This window comes from Salvelinus namaycush, chromosome 23, assembly GCF_016432855.1.
Source record: "Salvelinus namaycush isolate Seneca chromosome 23, SaNama_1.0, whole genome shotgun sequence".
NCBI lineage: Eukaryota > Metazoa > Chordata > Actinopteri > Salmoniformes > Salmonidae > Salvelinus > Salvelinus namaycush.
The window spans coordinates 38,880,286-38,897,008 of NC_052329.1; the positions used below are offsets into that span (position 1 = coordinate 38,880,286).

General features: G+C 42.9%; 1 protein-coding gene across 1 annotated transcript; it reads right to left on the reverse strand.

Annotated features, from left to right (window-relative positions):
• Window positions 1–8,069: 8,069 nt before the first annotated feature.
• On the reverse strand, window positions 8,070–15,747 carry LOC120018409 (transcription factor RelB-like). Its single transcript, XM_038961591.1, has 11 exons — window positions 15,435–15,747; window positions 14,892–14,903; window positions 14,489–14,676; window positions 12,506–12,838; window positions 11,640–11,806; window positions 11,350–11,441; window positions 11,077–11,208; window positions 10,785–10,889; window positions 10,293–10,508; window positions 10,123–10,194; window positions 8,070–9,926 (listed from the first exon to the last, which is right to left on the reverse strand). The coding sequence occupies exons 1-11, from the start codon at window positions 15,466–15,468 to the stop codon at window positions 9,430–9,432; spliced, it is 1,848 nt and encodes a 615-aa protein (XP_038817519.1). The 5' UTR covers window positions 15,469–15,747; the 3' UTR covers window positions 8,070–9,429.
• Window positions 15,748–16,723: the final 976 nt, after the last annotated feature.

Consider the following 16,723-nt stretch of genomic DNA (forward strand, 5'->3'; position numbering starts at 1 on the left):
TTGATCTGTTTTTATTGACAATTTGATGCCTAGTCTAGACTGTCATGCTCCAGTTTGTCCTCTAGATGGAGGTGTTTATCAGTTTTTCAGTATCAGAATTTAAGAACATAGAAGACAGCCAGGAGCCTCATTTATCAGAGTTGCTTGCGCACAAAAAATACTCTAAACCTTGCTTGTGGCAGTTTTCCCGCAAAGGTTGGTATTGATAAATGTTGAACTTAATTGGGAAGTGTGCAGGTACAGTTCATACAATATGCAGAAGACACATTTTGGTTGAATGCATTGCTGTGCAACTGACTAGGTATTCCATTTCCCCATGCGCATTCACATTTTCTAGTGGTGGAACAATTGTATTGCAAGCAAATATTGTTATTTGGGAGGAAGTGGAGGTGTTTGATTCATGTGTATTATAATAATGGTAGGCTAATAAAAACATGTAGATCTAATTGTAAAACGGATACATTAGGAGATCAGATAGCAGCATGAATCCTAATATGTTTCTTTTGCTTTTATTTTTTTATAGCCTAGGCCTAAATCATATTGCAGGACATGTCTTTCCTTTTCAGTCATGACTGGTTTGTTCCTGCTACACAACGAATAGGTAGTTCTACGAAAAGAGTGCCTTTTCCATCCCTTTGATATTTTAAGGGGAAATTGTGCACCAATATTGAATTTTAAAAGCCTGTTTATTAAATGAAGTCCCCTTTTAATATAGACCGCATGGAGAAGTCAATACATCTGAATATCGGCTTGCTAAAGTGTCCCTCCGTCAATCCCTACGTTTCTCCATCATTGTAAAGCCCTAGTTATTTTGTTGCTTTGACAAATTCATTTCTGAAGATAATTATTTAGTGTTTCATTTACGTCTCTCCCTCATTTTAAGGTCTACCCTGTTGCGTTAACTGAACTCGCTTTTTAATATGATGAAACTATTCCATTTGAAATATTTATTTCAAAAGAAACATTAAACATCTATTAGTCAAATCATAGTGTAAAAGCAGGTGAGCTGGTTCTACTCTTTTTGGAAATTTTGTGGTGGAAAACTGAGCGGGTCGAGCATACAACGTTTTTGTGAAGCTTCGATTCAATTGCCACTCCTGTTGCACACAAGGTTCCATTCACCCTGTCACAAGGGGATTTGTGGCTGATTTAAGAAGAAATCATCAACCTTGTTACTTTATTTGGCACTTAGTAATGTTTTTACATTTAACCACTTGCGTGTTCCAGGCGGAGTTGTAATCCTCGTTCACGAGTGCACAAATATACACTGAACAAAAATAGGAATGCAACATCTAAAGTGTTGGTCCCATGTTTCATGAGCTGAAATAAAAGGTCCCTGAAATTTTCCATACGTACAAAAAGCTTATTTCTTTAATTTTGTGCTCAAATTTGTTTACATCCCTTTTAGTGAGCGTTTCTCCTTTGCCAAAATAATCCATCCACCTGACAAGTGAGGCATATCAAAAAGCTGATTAAACAGCATTACACAGGTGCACCTTGTGCTGGGGACAATAAAATGCCACTAAAATGTTCAGTTTTATCACACAGCACAATGTCCCAGATGTTTTGAGGGAGTGTGCAATTGGCATGCTGACTGCAGGAATGTCCACCAGAGCTGTTGCCAGATAATTGAATAAATTGAATATTCATTTCTCTACCATAAGCCATTTTAGAGAATTTGGCAGTACGTCCAACCGGCTTCACAACCGCAGACTACTCGTAAGCACTCCGGCCCTGGAGCTCCCCATCTGGCTTCTTCACCTGTGGGATTGTCTGAGACCAGTCACCTGGACAGCTGATGAAACTGTGGGTTTGCACAAGCGAAGAATTTCCGCACAAACTATCAGAAACCATCTCAGGGAATCTCATTTGTGTGCTCATCGTCCTCACCAGGGTCTTGACCTGACTGCAGTTCAGCGTCGTAGACAACTTCAGTGGGAAAATGCTCACCTTCGATCGCCACTGGCACACTGGAGAAGAATCCCAGTTTCAACTGTACCGGCAGACAGCATGTATGGCGTTGTGTGGGAGAGCGGTTTGCTGATGTCAACGTTGTGAACAGAGTGCCCCATGGTGGCGGTGAGGTTATGGTATGGGCAGGCATAAGCTACGGACAACGAACACAATTGTATTTTATCCATGGCAATTTGAATGCACAGAGATACTGTGACGAGATCCTTAGGCCCATTGTTGTGCCATTCATCCGCCGCCATCACTTCATGTTTCAGCATGAGATCCATGTTGCAAGGATCTGTACACAATTCCTGGAAGCTGTACCAGTTCTTCCATGGACTGGACTGCATACTTACCCGACATTTCACCAATTGAGCATGTTTGGGATGTTCTGGATCAGCGTGTTCCAGTTCCCACCAATATCCAGCAACTTCGCAAAGCCATTGAAGAGGAGTGGGACAACATTCCACAATCAAAAGCCTGATCAACTCTATGCTCCTACCTTTTTTCAAGGTATCTGTGACCAACAGAAGCATATCTGTATTCCCAGTCATGTGAATAGATTAGAGCCTAATGAATGGATTTGACTGATTTCCTTATATGAACTGTAACTCAGTAAAATCTTTGAAATTGTTGCATGTTGCGTTTATATTTTTGTTCAGTGTAGTATGGCTCTTACCGAATACCTCTCAGGTACCGAATACCTGAGACCCGATCTGGGACGTGAGCAGGTCCGGATCCAGAATTCTAAGTAATGTCACGCATCTGGGTCGGATCTGATGTGATTATCAAGGGCCGTAAGTATGTGTAATTTTAACTGATTTGTCCAGAAGGGTCGTATCCAAAATTCAAAGTAATGTCACGCGTCATGGGTCAGATCTGATATGATTGTCATGTGCCGGTGATATGTGTAATTTCAACTGATTTGTCCAGAAGGGTCGGTACAGATTTTCTCAAACTCTTAAGTTAGATGGGGAGCAGTGGTGAACAGCAATTTTCAAGCCTTTCCATTTTGAATTCAGGCTGTAACATAACAAAATGTGGAAAAAGTCAAGAGGTATGAATACTTTCTGAAGGCTCTGTATGTTCCATGCAACAGTTTGATAAATCCCAATCATTTGTTGAGCACGCAACTCCTACAATCTCCACCTATGCCAGATTTTAGTATGAAATGTACTCACGGTTGATAAATGAGGCCCCATGTCATCATCATGGCATTCATCTAAACACAACAGGCAATAGCCTACAGTAATTGAGTCTTAAACTAATAAGCTAATTTTTCTCATTACAATTTGTATATAACCCTGCTGTGTTATGTCCCACTCTCTGTCTGTCTGTGCTTTTTGTGAGATTACAAGGACTATAAGGCAAGATGGACTTATACCACACACCCCTTAACTCACTTAAATGGCAGATAGACCACATACACCCTTGTCTATGAATTCCCTTATATGGAACCATAAGCTGCTTGGCTTTTCAGTAAACACAGTTTCTTTTGTGGCTTTCGCTTTCGACTCCTTCAGTGTGCCTGCACATGTCCGCTGTAACTGTTTCCATTACAAAATGGTGTGTGGTTAAGACACTTGTAGGGCGGGGAGTCCCTGTTAGTTGGGGGACTCCTGTGGGTGTAGTAACCTAGCAACAAAGTAGGAGTTCTCAACAATTACCTGTTTACAGGTTCATCCTCACCTTATAAGGATAGGTGATGTTGTATGCCAAATACTTAAATTACCCTTACTGTAAATCTAATGTATGATGGCACTCGTTTTCCCCATAGGCCCATACTTTAAAAAAAAAAAACCTGTCTTTATGCCATTACACAGGCAGAGTCTACGATGGGAATGCACACTATGCAAACTAAGCAGTAAACAGTGAAATATACTATGTGTGGATCATTGTTCAGGGAATATGCCTCTGCTGTGTGGTCAGTGTCTTGAGTTATTTGATTTGATTGTAAAGATAGTGAATGGAATGACAGTGTAGTATACTATAGATTTGAATATGGACATGTGACATGACCTGGTCATTGTGACTTGAGAGCTTCTCAACTACTTTGAACTTGACGAGATGTGAGAATTGAGTGCTTTGTTCCCTTCTCTTATGATTATATGCATACACTACTGTTCAAAAGTTTGGGGTCACTTAGAAATGTCACTTTTTTTTAAAGAAAGGCACATTTTTTGTCCATTAAAATAACATAAAATTGATCAGAAACACAGTGTAGACATTGTTAATGATGTAAATGACTATTGTAGCTGGAAACGGCAGATTTTTTATGGAATATCTACATAGGCGTCACAGTGGCCCATTATCAGCAACCATCTTTGCAACTCTGCCTAAAAGGCCAGCATCCCGGAGTCGCCTCTTCACTGTTCATGTTGAGACTGGTGTTTTGCGGGTACTATTTAATGAAGCTGCCAGTTGAGGACTTGTGAGGTGTCTGTTTCTCAAACTAGACACTATTGTACTTGTTCTCTTGCTCAGTTGTGCACCGGGGCCTCCCACTCCTCTTTATATTCTGCTTAGAGCTAGTTTGTGCTGTTCTGTGAAGGGAGTAGTACACAGCGTTGTACGAGATCTTCAGTTTCTTGACAATTTCTCGCGGAATAGCCTTCATTTCTCAGAACAAGAATAGACTGGCGAGTTTCAGAAGAAAGTAATTTGTTTCTGTCTGTTTTTAGCCTGTAATCAAAACCAAAAAAATACTGATGCTCCAGATACACAACTAGTCTAAAGAAGGCCAGTTTTATTGCTTCTTTAATCAGAACAACATGTGTGCCATTCAGAGGGTGAATGGGGAAGACAAAATATTTAAGTGCCTTTGAACGGGGTATGGTAGTAGGTTCCAGGTGCACTGGTTTGTGTCAAGAACTGCAACACTGCTGGGTTTTTCACACAACACTTTCATGTGTGTATCAAGAATGGTCCACCACCCAAAGGACATCCAGCCAACTTGACACAACTGTGGGAAGCATTGGAGTGAAAATGGGCCAGCATCACTGTGGAATGCTTTCGACACCTTGCAGAGTCCATTCCCCGATAAGTTGAGGCTGTTCTGAAGGCAAAGAAAAATCTATATTAGGAAGGTGTTCCTAATGTTTGGTATACATGTTTTAGAGGGACTGTTCATTATGAAAGTTGAGTCATTTTGCATTCACACTTTTCCCCTATTGTAACCATTGTGGTTCAGGGGGTGATAACACTATCAGCTAAATTCAGAAGAGAGCATCTTGTTTGCTAATTTTTTCCACACAACGATCAGCCAGTCAGCCTACCAGGCCAAAATCCCCTTGAATCCCCCAGAGAAACATCTATGTAGGCCATCTCTAAAACACAACAACACCATAGAATGCATTTATGCAGGCAGCCCAATTCTGATATTTTGCCACTAATTGCTCTTTTAAACAATTAGATCGTTAATTTGGCAATAATTGGGCAACCTGTGTAGATGCAGCCTTTGTGACTGGTTGTGTTCATGTGGCCCATGATAAAGTACAGCTGCTAAGTCCCACTGTGTAGGGCCATCAACATTCAGTGATCCCAAACCAGGGTTGGGTAAGGTATTTATAAATGTAATCTGTTTGTCTAGTTACCTGTCCAAAATTGTAATCAGTTACGTCACTTTTGGATTACCTAAACTCAGTAACGTAATCTGATTACTTTCAGTTACTTTTGGATTACTTTCCCTTTAAGAGGCATGAGAAGAAGACAAAAAGGATCCATCATAGTGGTCTTTGACTTGTGGTCAGACTTGCTCTGGTGGAACAAAGTTGGGCCTTTTTTCAATGCTGAATTGAATGTCATTGAGAAAAAAAGAAAGGCGTCAATGTATTTTTTTCGCAAACATCCTATCAGAATGTAAGTCATCCATTAAGTAATTGCGTTTTAAAAAAGTATATGTAATCTGATTACAATATTTTTTCTGATAACCTGACAGATTACAGTTAGTTGTTTGTAATAAGATTACATTTAATGGATTATATGTAATCATTTACTCTCCAACCCTGTCCGAAACCACTAGGAGGCAGTAGAGAGTCTGCTAAAATGGAGTGCAAAGGAAACTGTCAAGTTTTACCACTTCCAGGCTTTATCATGGCTCATCCTTATAGCAAACTCCACTCCTATAATTCTGTTATACGGTAATTAAGTTTCATCCTTCAACATGATTTAAATGATTTAATCGTTCCACATTTAGGACAATCTAGTTTAAATTAGTTCTGTAATATTATACAAAAATATTGAATAACATGTCACAAAGATTCAAATTGTCTCACACACACAGGTTACGATTTGACACCAGAAAAGGTGGAGAGAGGAAAGGTTAAACGTCGACTTTGTTATGTCACACATTCTCATTTGCATTCAAACACATTTGCAGAACGTACAGTAAGTGAGTAAGACGAGGAGATATGGGGATTGTTGTATGGCCACAGGACATTTCAACTACCTCAATCAGCATTTTTATAGATGGGAACTTTCAATATCCAAGCCCCTTACTAGCTGCCAATGCTTTGTACTCGCTCACTCACTTTGTCTTCCCACCATTGTCCTTATATTACAGGGAATAACCACACTGAGAGAGTAGCTACAGGTTACACTCACTACAAGGTAACCTCCTGTCTATGCTTTCTTATGACTAATCTAAATACTTGGAAAAGCTCTTCTGCATGAATCTGTAGAAATTTTACGTTACAAAATCCCAAAGTTAATTTCTGGCGATGTATGCAAATTTTCCGAAAGCTGCTGAGCTAGTTTTAAAGTGAATTCAGACCAAAGCAGGAAAACCTTGAGCATGTACAGTAGGCCTATAGAAATAAAACCATTAAAGTGAGAGTGTATACCTTAGTCAAGTATGAAATGTACTATAGTCAAGTTTGAAATGTGTATTGATTTTACCTCTAGTAATACTCATCAGGGTGTGACTAACTGTGTGTACATGCGGGAATGAAACTTTTGGCTGTGAGCCCAGTGTGGGGTTTCCCTGTGGCTTTATGCCACGCTTTTTCCAGTGTTGGTCAACAGTGAAAAGCACATTATGAGATACATCTGCTCAGACTGGGCCTGTACGTCTACAGAAGGAGCAAAGAGACCCCATTTAACTGGGATATTCAGCTGCTATGTTATTGTTGAGCTTATTAAACAAATGTACGTCGTCATATCCGTGCGACCTGTAAAGAGAGATCCATTCGGGCTTGTGCCGTTCAGCAGATAAGGGTGGTGTGAATTGTGCCTCTCTTTCACTGGGTTGCGTTCAGTAGGCATAAGGAGCAAACCGCCTAAACTTCTCTCATGTAAAAACATTTGAAGACATCGTTACTGTTTGTGCCTAATAGAACCTGGTTGAGAGCTTGAACTGCTGCCGAGATTGGGATTTTACAGTGGCCGTAGAACTTCCCATAATGGTCCTCTGACTCAGCAAAAACTGAACACGAGGGATTAAACTATGACGGTTTAATAAATACATCCAAATAGAAATGCTTAGAAATAAACGAGAACAAGTTTCAGCAGTACTACACACAAGCTGTATGGGAGAATGAGTCATTGTTGACGCAGTGACTCAGAGGTGGTGTGAACTCATCAGGCAAAAAGCCATATCCAATGACATTGGAGTACAAAGTGAAGCGCCTCATTAAAGCGCTTCCCAAGAAACTGATGGGCTAACATAAGAGCATTTCTGCTTTTACACTGAGTAATATATTTCTGTGTATTACAATAATTCTCAAGTCACAACAGTCAAGTCAGGCCCCAGGTACACGACTGGGCAGGTTGTGTGGGTGAGATTAGGGGAAGTCACGTTGTTTTTGTAGTAAATGTGAGTGAGGCGTTAGGAATGTGAGGGGGGTGGACTCTGACCGGCAACAAAAGCTGGCTGCTAAAAATAGGATTGCATTAAAAGCAGCCGAGCCTGAACACAACAACGGACACAGGAGGAGGAAACACACTCGTCTGACTCCCCGTTCTCCCACAGCCGTTGTGTCTTTCATTCAGTCCCCTCACTTTTTCACTCTCCTTTCTGTCATTGGACAGTTAGCTTTTTACATTTAGTAAGAACCTACCATGTCAATTATATTAAATATGAAATAGCCTATACAACCAACAACAAAACGCACTTGATGTGACCAGAGTTTAAGATGAAGACTTGCAATCATTTTATTTTTGAAATACTAATGACAACAATCAAAACGCTAGTGTGAAGGGAGGAGTCTGGCATACAGTATACAAAGAAGCTGTGGATCTGTTAAGAATCTGAACATACACTGAACATGTTTAACTGAATAGCACTTACAGCAACACGACAGAGCTAGACACTAGGAACGACAGCGCATTGGACTATGGTCGTTTCTACTGTACATGAATATTGGTTATTACAATGAACAGAGTCAGCAGGTGAGCCAGAGGTTAAAACTGATGTCAACATTCAAAAAACGACAGATACCAGTCAACAGACAATGACTTTGACTATACAATAAAGAATATATCGCATATGGAAAGTGAAAAATAAACAGCCTTTGATAGATGGTCCCTTTTACTGAACAATTTCTCCACCGAGGGGTAGTTTTCAGGTTGTCTTGCACAGACAGTTGAATGCTTAGGGCTCGATTCAATCTGTAGTGCTGAAGATCAACGCTACAGTGCAATATACATTTAAAGGCAATGATGGCACATTCGCAGAGACTGCATTCATGGTAAACGGTGCATATGTCGGCGCTGAACATCCGCGATATGGATTGAATCGAGCCCTTAGTTATGCTTTCCTTTAGTTGAATCCTCAATTCAGGGATTTCCTGCAGGTCCTTGTCAAAGTCTGCCTCAACCACAATATATACACAGACGGAGCCTGACAAGGAAAACTGACAAGGCAGACAAGAGTTGAGTTTAAGTGTCCATTTTGTATTTGGTCTGGATGGTCCCCTAATCACCACAGGTAGTATTGACAATGGGTAGGTAGGAACCATTTTTAACATTCATGGCTAGCCTTTTGGAAGGGCAACTCGCCTCCACCAGTATCACTCTGGTCCCCCCGGAGGCGCTAAAGCTACATGCTAAAGCTACATGTCACCTGTGAGTGCTGTGCTGATCACGGCTATTAGCCTTAGGCTAACGTTAGCAGCATGGTGAAGGCAACACATTCAAAGGCTTGGGTCTGGACAGACATTTTGAAATGTATTCTTTTAGGGTCTGGTGGTGGTCGTGTGTGGGAAGGGGGGACAGGGGTCTGGATTATAGCCTCGTCCAGCGAGGCCTTTGGGGGCAAGGGGTAACCACACCCTTAGGGTACAAGGTGTCTCAGCTACTGCTATTACCAGTGTGTGTCCAAACTCTCATACTGTACTATGTTTGGGTGAGAGGACTGTCCCATTGTACAGAGTTAGGTCCCTACACACCCTAAACTTCTGGTTTGAGGAGCAACACAACAAAAAGCCCCTTAAAGTTCAGGGGTTACCACATTCAGTCGTAAGGGGGTATGTTTTGCCCTCATAGGTCCCCCTCTGTCTTCACCTGGACCAAATCACACCCCTCGTTATCACACTGACCCTGAGGGGCGGAGCCGGGGAGTGACAGTGGGAAGGGCTGCATCAGAGAGGCCTGATTCTCGTTGACTAGCTGGTTGAACTGCTGGTCGTTATAGTAGCCCAAGTCCTGCCCAGACTCACACTGGTTGGGGTTAAAGTTCATGTCCATGCCACCTGGGGCAAAGAGGGAGTTGACCCCCTGGCCAAAGCCAAGGAGGGCAGGGTCATGGAACAAAGGCTCCAGAAGTAGAGAGAGAACACTGATGTCCTCTGGGCTTATGCACTCGTTCAAGAAGTTGTCCTCCTGGGGGTCACTGTAGTGGATCTCCCCCATGGTGGAGGCCCCAGACTGGGTAGGAGGATGCAACTCCTCTGGGACAAGCCAGCTCTCTGCTGGGGTGAAGGTGAACGGCTCGATTGGCTGGGAGGTGGAGGATTCTGCTGCAGCCACATTCTGAGCTGTGGGCGGTAGAAAGGACTTGTGTTAGAACACCTTATTGACACTCAGCTGTGCCGTCATTTGTTTTTGTGAGGTTGCTGTGTAAGCAGCCTTCATTGTTCTCTCTTTCACTTTCCTTTTTACTTTCTGTCCTGAAATAGGTCGCAGAAATTGAAGCTGGAAAGAGAGAGAGAGAGAGCCGAGGCCAATCCTCACCTGCCACACAGGATCTCTCTGTGAAGCTGATGTCCGTCTTTATCTTCCTCTTCCGCTTCACTTCATAGGGATCTGAACATGGCATCAAAACAGAAAAGAAGAAAAAAATCACCTAACATGTTATAACACAGCATTATGATATCATATATAACATCATAAGTTGTATCAACCTGTGTTGTTGGGCTGGTAGGTAAACGTGACGGGGTCACTGTCCATGTGGTCAGAGAGACGGCGCAGGAAGACTTTTACTTCCACTTCCTCCCCCACGTCCTGTTCCTGGTAGGACGGGGTCTTGAACACGATAGCGATCTGCCGGTGGACGTCCGTCTGGGCAAACTCCGCCTTGGCCTCCCAAGACCCCCTCTTGAAGATGATCTCTATGTCGTCTGAGCGGGCAAGAGACACACACACACACACACACACACACACACACACACACACACACACACACACACACACACACACACACACACACACACACACACACACACACACACACACACACACACACACACAAAAATCAGCTTGTATAGTTCTCCAAGCTGTTTGACTTCAACAGTGTATTTCCTGAGAGGTGTCATGTGTCACTTCCATTTAGTTGTTTTAACAGGAGTTTACTTCCATGTTGTATATTACAACTTGGGAGTCTGGCTGCATCTCACCTTTCTGGACTTTGTCGCAGAGCATGTAGATCTCAGTCTTGCCGGTGCATGGCCCTTTAACAATGTTCAGACGGTTGATCTTCAACTCAGATGTGGTGGTCGCCTCTGTAAACACGCACACATACGCACACTGAACACCTGCTGGATCGTTCAGGAAGTACATTTACATAGCTGTGGTCTTTACAGTACCGTTTCGCATCACATTAGAGGACTATGTAAAAGCAATCATGTGTAGGTGGTCGTGTCAGTGTCAGGAGGATGTTTGGGAGGGGAGTGAGGGAGGGGATCTTACTCTTGTCATAGACGGGGTTGGACACTATGGGGTTCAGGAAGTCCCTCTTTCCATCCACCCACTCCAGCTCACACTGGAAACACAGCCGCACCACGTTCATGTCCATGTCCTCAATGCTTTTAGAGTGGCCCGCTGGGGGGACAGAGGAGAGGATATTACCCTACTGCTAATGACAATACAACTTTATTGTACAATAATATTGGATGTGTGTAATTGGATACATTCTGTGTGTGCTTGCGATGTGCTTTGTGTGCGTGTCAGGGCTCTACTCACTTTTAAAGGGGTCGATCTTCTGATTCCGTCTCTTCTCTAGAGAGGCATCCAGCTCCTTCCGCCTTACACACTGGATGCCCAGGTTAGCGAAACTGCAAGATGCACACAAAACATGGTTGGTTACCAACCATTAAAAACAGACATGTTTACACTAACCCAGTGCACTTTCCTGGCAAAGCACCCCAAAAAAGGTGAAGGATGAATGAGAAAGAAAGAGGATATGGGCCTCTGGTGGACAAAGGGAGAAATTTAAGAAAAGAGAGTGATGAATAGAGGAAAGAGAGGGGTACCTGTGACGTCGGTTGCTGTGGGGGTTAAAGCAGACAACACAGATTCCGGTACCATCCGCACAGTCTTTACCCACAAGGCAGTGGGGGTGTGGGCGGTACGGGTAGTCTTTGGTCACCAGGGAAACAGTGACCATCACTTTCTTTATGTTCTGAATGGGACCCTGGAGCTGAAAGGGGGAGGAGAAAGGGGGAAGAGTGTGAAGAAGAGAATGAAATGGGGAGAGGGACAAAGAAAGAGGAGGAGGAGAGAGAAACTCTATGCATCAATCAAACCGTCTTTCTTCCTCCGACACAAGTGAGAGCATGATTAAAACTGAGTCCATGTAAGGTGAACAACCAAAACGGATTCAGTGCCTCTCCCTTTCAAATGTCAAGCGTCAAACTTCGCACTTGTCTGATAGTGTTAATCTTAGAGAGATGCGGTCTGAATTGTAGTATGTGGGTGGGGATCAACAGTGTTTGAATCAGACAAAGATATAGATTTGTGGGTTACTTTCTATTTCAGTTACATTCAATTCCTCTCCATTCCCCTCTGCCCCTGATCCTTACACTTGAAAGGATCTACATGTTGAGGGCAGCCAAACCAACAAGGGGGGAATTATGGGATAGATGGTACATTCCGTTAACCCTTCCACTTCCCACACAGACATACACATCCAGTGCAGGTTTGGGATGACATTGGGAACACAATTTGCAGTAAACAAATATAAGGACTAGGTTCTATTCTAATGAGACGTTAAAGCAAGGTTCTGACTGAGTGGTCACGAAGATGTAACTTATCACAAGAGTAAGAGTGTTAACTGCAACTGCTAAGTTGTTGTTGTAAATTAAAATACAGCCAAATACAATATGGATCTATTGGGTACCTCTATAGCAGGCAGGGTCTTGTTGGAGTCCCCACTGGAGGCCCCTAGGATGCTCCCGGCAGAGCGGCCCTCACACTCATAGCGGAACCTCATGCCTCTCTCCTTGGGCTGCTCCACCAGAGCCAGGGTGGGCCTCTCCAGGATCTGCTCCAGCAGATCAGTGTCTGTCTGGGCCTGTCGAGAGGGACCCGCTGGCCCCCTGGAAGTCCCTGAACCAGAGGACCCCCGTCCTCGTCGGTTTGAGCCCGAATGAGAGACCCCACGAGTGGGGTGAGGTGCTGCCATATCTCTGGTGCTAGAGGGGTGCTGGGGCTGAGGGAAGAAGCAGGGCGCCTGCGGAGAGACGTAATTTAAAGTCAATGGCCATGTTTATAAATCCATGTAAAGAACACAGCAGACAACAAACAGTTAACTTTGTATCCAAAACATCATCATGACGGTAGTGAAAATAAAACGGTTGAGGGCGTTTTCAAAGATAACCTGCATTGTTATCGTTTATCTACATATTTCCTCTCAGTACACCACTTTCTATGTTCTCATTTGACACATTCTGTTGCCATACCCCCCTCTCAACCGTTAAACTAGAGAGCATCTCTCTTCCGTTTTTGGTAAACCCCTCTATACTTCCGTCCTCTCAGGCAACTGTTTTTCATCCTTCATGCCTCCCTCTCTCTTGCTCTCTCTCGGTCTGCCCATTTCTCCCGGTTTCTCTTATACGTCAAAGTGGTATACTTATATCAGTAAAAAAAAATGGCCTGTGGTCATTATAGACAGAAACAATCTCTCTCACACACACTTTGCCCTTAACTCTCCAAGTTCAACCACATACCTTCTAATTAACAGCCCGTTTGAAGAATCCCTAGAGACCAGCAACAGGAAAAACTATTCGCCAAAAACAAACCGGAACAAAGAAAAACAAGCTGACTGACTTAAGGGATCGCCTTAAACCCTTTGTTATTACAAGCCGTCCTACAACTCAAGTCTGTCTAAACAAACCGCCAGAAGTTGATAAGGCTGTATGAACAAAAAGAGGTGTGCGTGAGATCATTGTGCTCCACTTCAAAGTAGCGTCTACAGGCGGTTTGTGTGTGTGTGTGTGTAAGAGTGGTATTATGGGCATGCCTTAAAGCCTCTACACAAAAGCAGCTAGGATCGAGCCAATCGAGCCAGGAGCAGCATGCTCAGGAAACAGGAAGTTGACATAATCTACAGCAGATCGACCAATTAGAAAAGCAGAAAAGCCTCAGAATGTGAACTTCCACCCTGAAAGGGTTGGTCCCGGAAGGAAGGGAACTCAAAAACGAAAGTTGGAATCAGATGACCCTCTTTCTCTCCTTTTCTGCCACCTCCCCCACGAGAAGAAACAACATGCAGACGGGGGTGTGTCAACTCAGCTAACAGTCTATTCCAAGGCACCACTTTGACACACAGACACACACAGACCACAATTGTCACACTGTGAGTTCCAGACTATTTGAGAACAGCAACCCAAGGCATAACAACAAGGTGCTCAAGGCCGCCTTAGAAGTCAAGCACCAGTGAATCGAGGCACCACGCTATGTGCCGTTGTGCACATTCCTTATCCATGGAAACTGTCAGTAGTTGAGTTTCACTTAGCCCCGAGGTGTGTCTGTCTGCCTTGGTTCCCACCACTAGACAATGAAAAAGTGATAGCACACATCCCTGATAAGACTATACTTCAGATCAACCCATTAGCTGCTTTCTTGACTTTATCTCCCAGCTATTACAACAAACTGAGATACCAAACATTAACAGTGTGAACTGATGCGACCATAAAGAGTACCTGAGAGGCTGCAGAAACAAATCAAATCACTAACTAACCACTACAAGTTGACCTCTCAGTTTTTCTATTGAACTCTATGAATCAATGGCCTAACAAAAACAACAATTTATTGTACCTATTTTCCTTCAAGAGTGGCTGAATATATTTTTGTATTAGATCCCGAAAGGCCCGGTACTCACCCTGGAGGTCGTGCCCCTTGGCACCAGTACTGGGGGCGTTGAGGAGGGGGTCTGCCTGTGCATGACCCTGTGGTTCTGGGCCTGGAGGTCAGAGTCTACAGGGGGATGAGGAGGTCCAGGGAGGCAGAAACCAGACTGGACATGACAGGGAAACCCTCTGTCTGCAGAGATCACCTCCTGAATGATGTCTAAAAAGTAGAGGGAGTGGGATGAGGAGCCTGCAAAGGGAGCTGGTGTGTAGGCCATCTGAGTGTGATCTATGTCTGTATGTGTGCAGTACCAGCTACATTAAACCATGAGCATGATGCATAGGCCAAAGAGGCCCTATGTATGTAGACTATAGGCCTACTAGATTTTTTTACTTTTTTTTTTACTATACATTAATAATAATTAGCCTACTCACCCAAGTCGATTGCTGGTGTACAAAACGGGAGAAAAAAAGTGAGTTAACTCATGAATAATTACTATGTGACAATGTTATAGTATAGGTGTAACGTTAACAGGTAAGACTAAATACATGTATGACAATGACTGTAATAGTATAACAGGTAAGTATATGTATTACAATGTAATAGTATAGGTTTAACAGGTAGCCTAAGACTAGTGCCTAAGACTAGTGTAATATCTCAGAAGTGGGTCTTGACCCCTCTACTCAACTGTCAGTCACGCTTGGGAAGACAGAATGACAACTCAAACTGCCAATTGAATAGCATGGCAGTGTGCCGTTTAAACTGTAGGGTCACTTGTCTGGGCCCCTGCAGTCAGTCCCCTTTTTGACACAGACCCATGACAATGCGTTTACTTTACACTATTCTGTATATCTGTATAAAATATGTATGAAAATTATACTACTATCCATGCTAATGTGAATGTCGTGGGACAACACATATCAAACACCCTAGATGCATAACTCCGATTTAGTTTATGTAAAAGAAAAGTCACTTACTTGAAGTGCCGTTTTGAACACTCATGTTTCTCATGGCACGTCACGATGTTTGTCCAGGAGGTGAAAAGCTTGTTCGAGTAGTTTAAAAAACACAGACACAAACACAATTCTGTCCTATTTCCCCAGACCGATCATTTCGTGGCAACGGTAGGCTACTGCAATCAAAAAGTCGCTCTCCGATATGCTTCAATTGGCCTTTCGTTTTTAAAAAGCATACAACGTCTACCTCTCTAGTATGCGACGAGCTCGGGAATATGTTATGGAAAAAATGAGTCGCCTCACATGTTCGATTGAGCGTTTAGTTCGACACTCGTTGGATGGATTTAACTGGCTGTTTGGTTGGGTGGAAATCCCCTTACATCACCGGTTGGGAAACCCCCAGGGGCAGTGTTGTGCTGGCTGTAGCCATATACAAACGTCAGATAACGGCTCATTCCATCAACTATATTTAGCAAACTACTGTAGCATAATAGCCGCCAGTGCAATGACCCGAGTGGGAATATTGTTTTTATTGTATACATTTGCAAACATTTCTAAAAACCTGTTTTTTGCTTTGACATAAGGCTGTAATGTAACAAAACGTGGAAAAGGTTAAGGGGTCTGAATACTTTCCGAATGCATGGTAAGTCTAAAGAGTTACGGTGAACGTACACTAGATAGAGGCACGCCGCTTAGGCCGATCATTGTGGGCGTGCTGGCAGCATATGGCAGCATGTTCGATCGTGCGTCAAGAATTCAGCATAGCAAGTTTGTATGAAGGTCTGGTTATTAAATGAGTACATAGTTCAATAGTAATATCCTCTAAAACGCTCCGGTGACAAACAGACAGTTTCCAATTGTCCACATGACTGGTAGAACCTATTCAAGTAAGTAAGTAAGAAAATACATTTCGAAAATGTAAAAAAAAAACGATGTATTATTAGCTAATTTGCTACAATGCAGGCTAACTCAAATGAGCTGCTGAATGAGCTAGCTAGTCGGTTAGCTAACTATCTAGCCAACTTCACATATTGTATAGATAGCTAGCTAAGTGAATGAAATATCACCATCTACCTAACGTCATATTAGCTAGCTATTTTGATGTATTTATCGCTGTAAAAAAAAAACATCAAAATGCATTCGTAGGTAGCTAGCTAACAGCCATGGAGGAGGGTGAAAGGATAGCAGCCCCAACTGTCAGTGAAAGTAACGTTAGGCTATTCTGGATAGGACAGGTACTTTTGTGTAGTTCATGTCCCTAGAAGTGAGGATGGATATAATAGCAACATAATATTCAGTATGGTGTAATT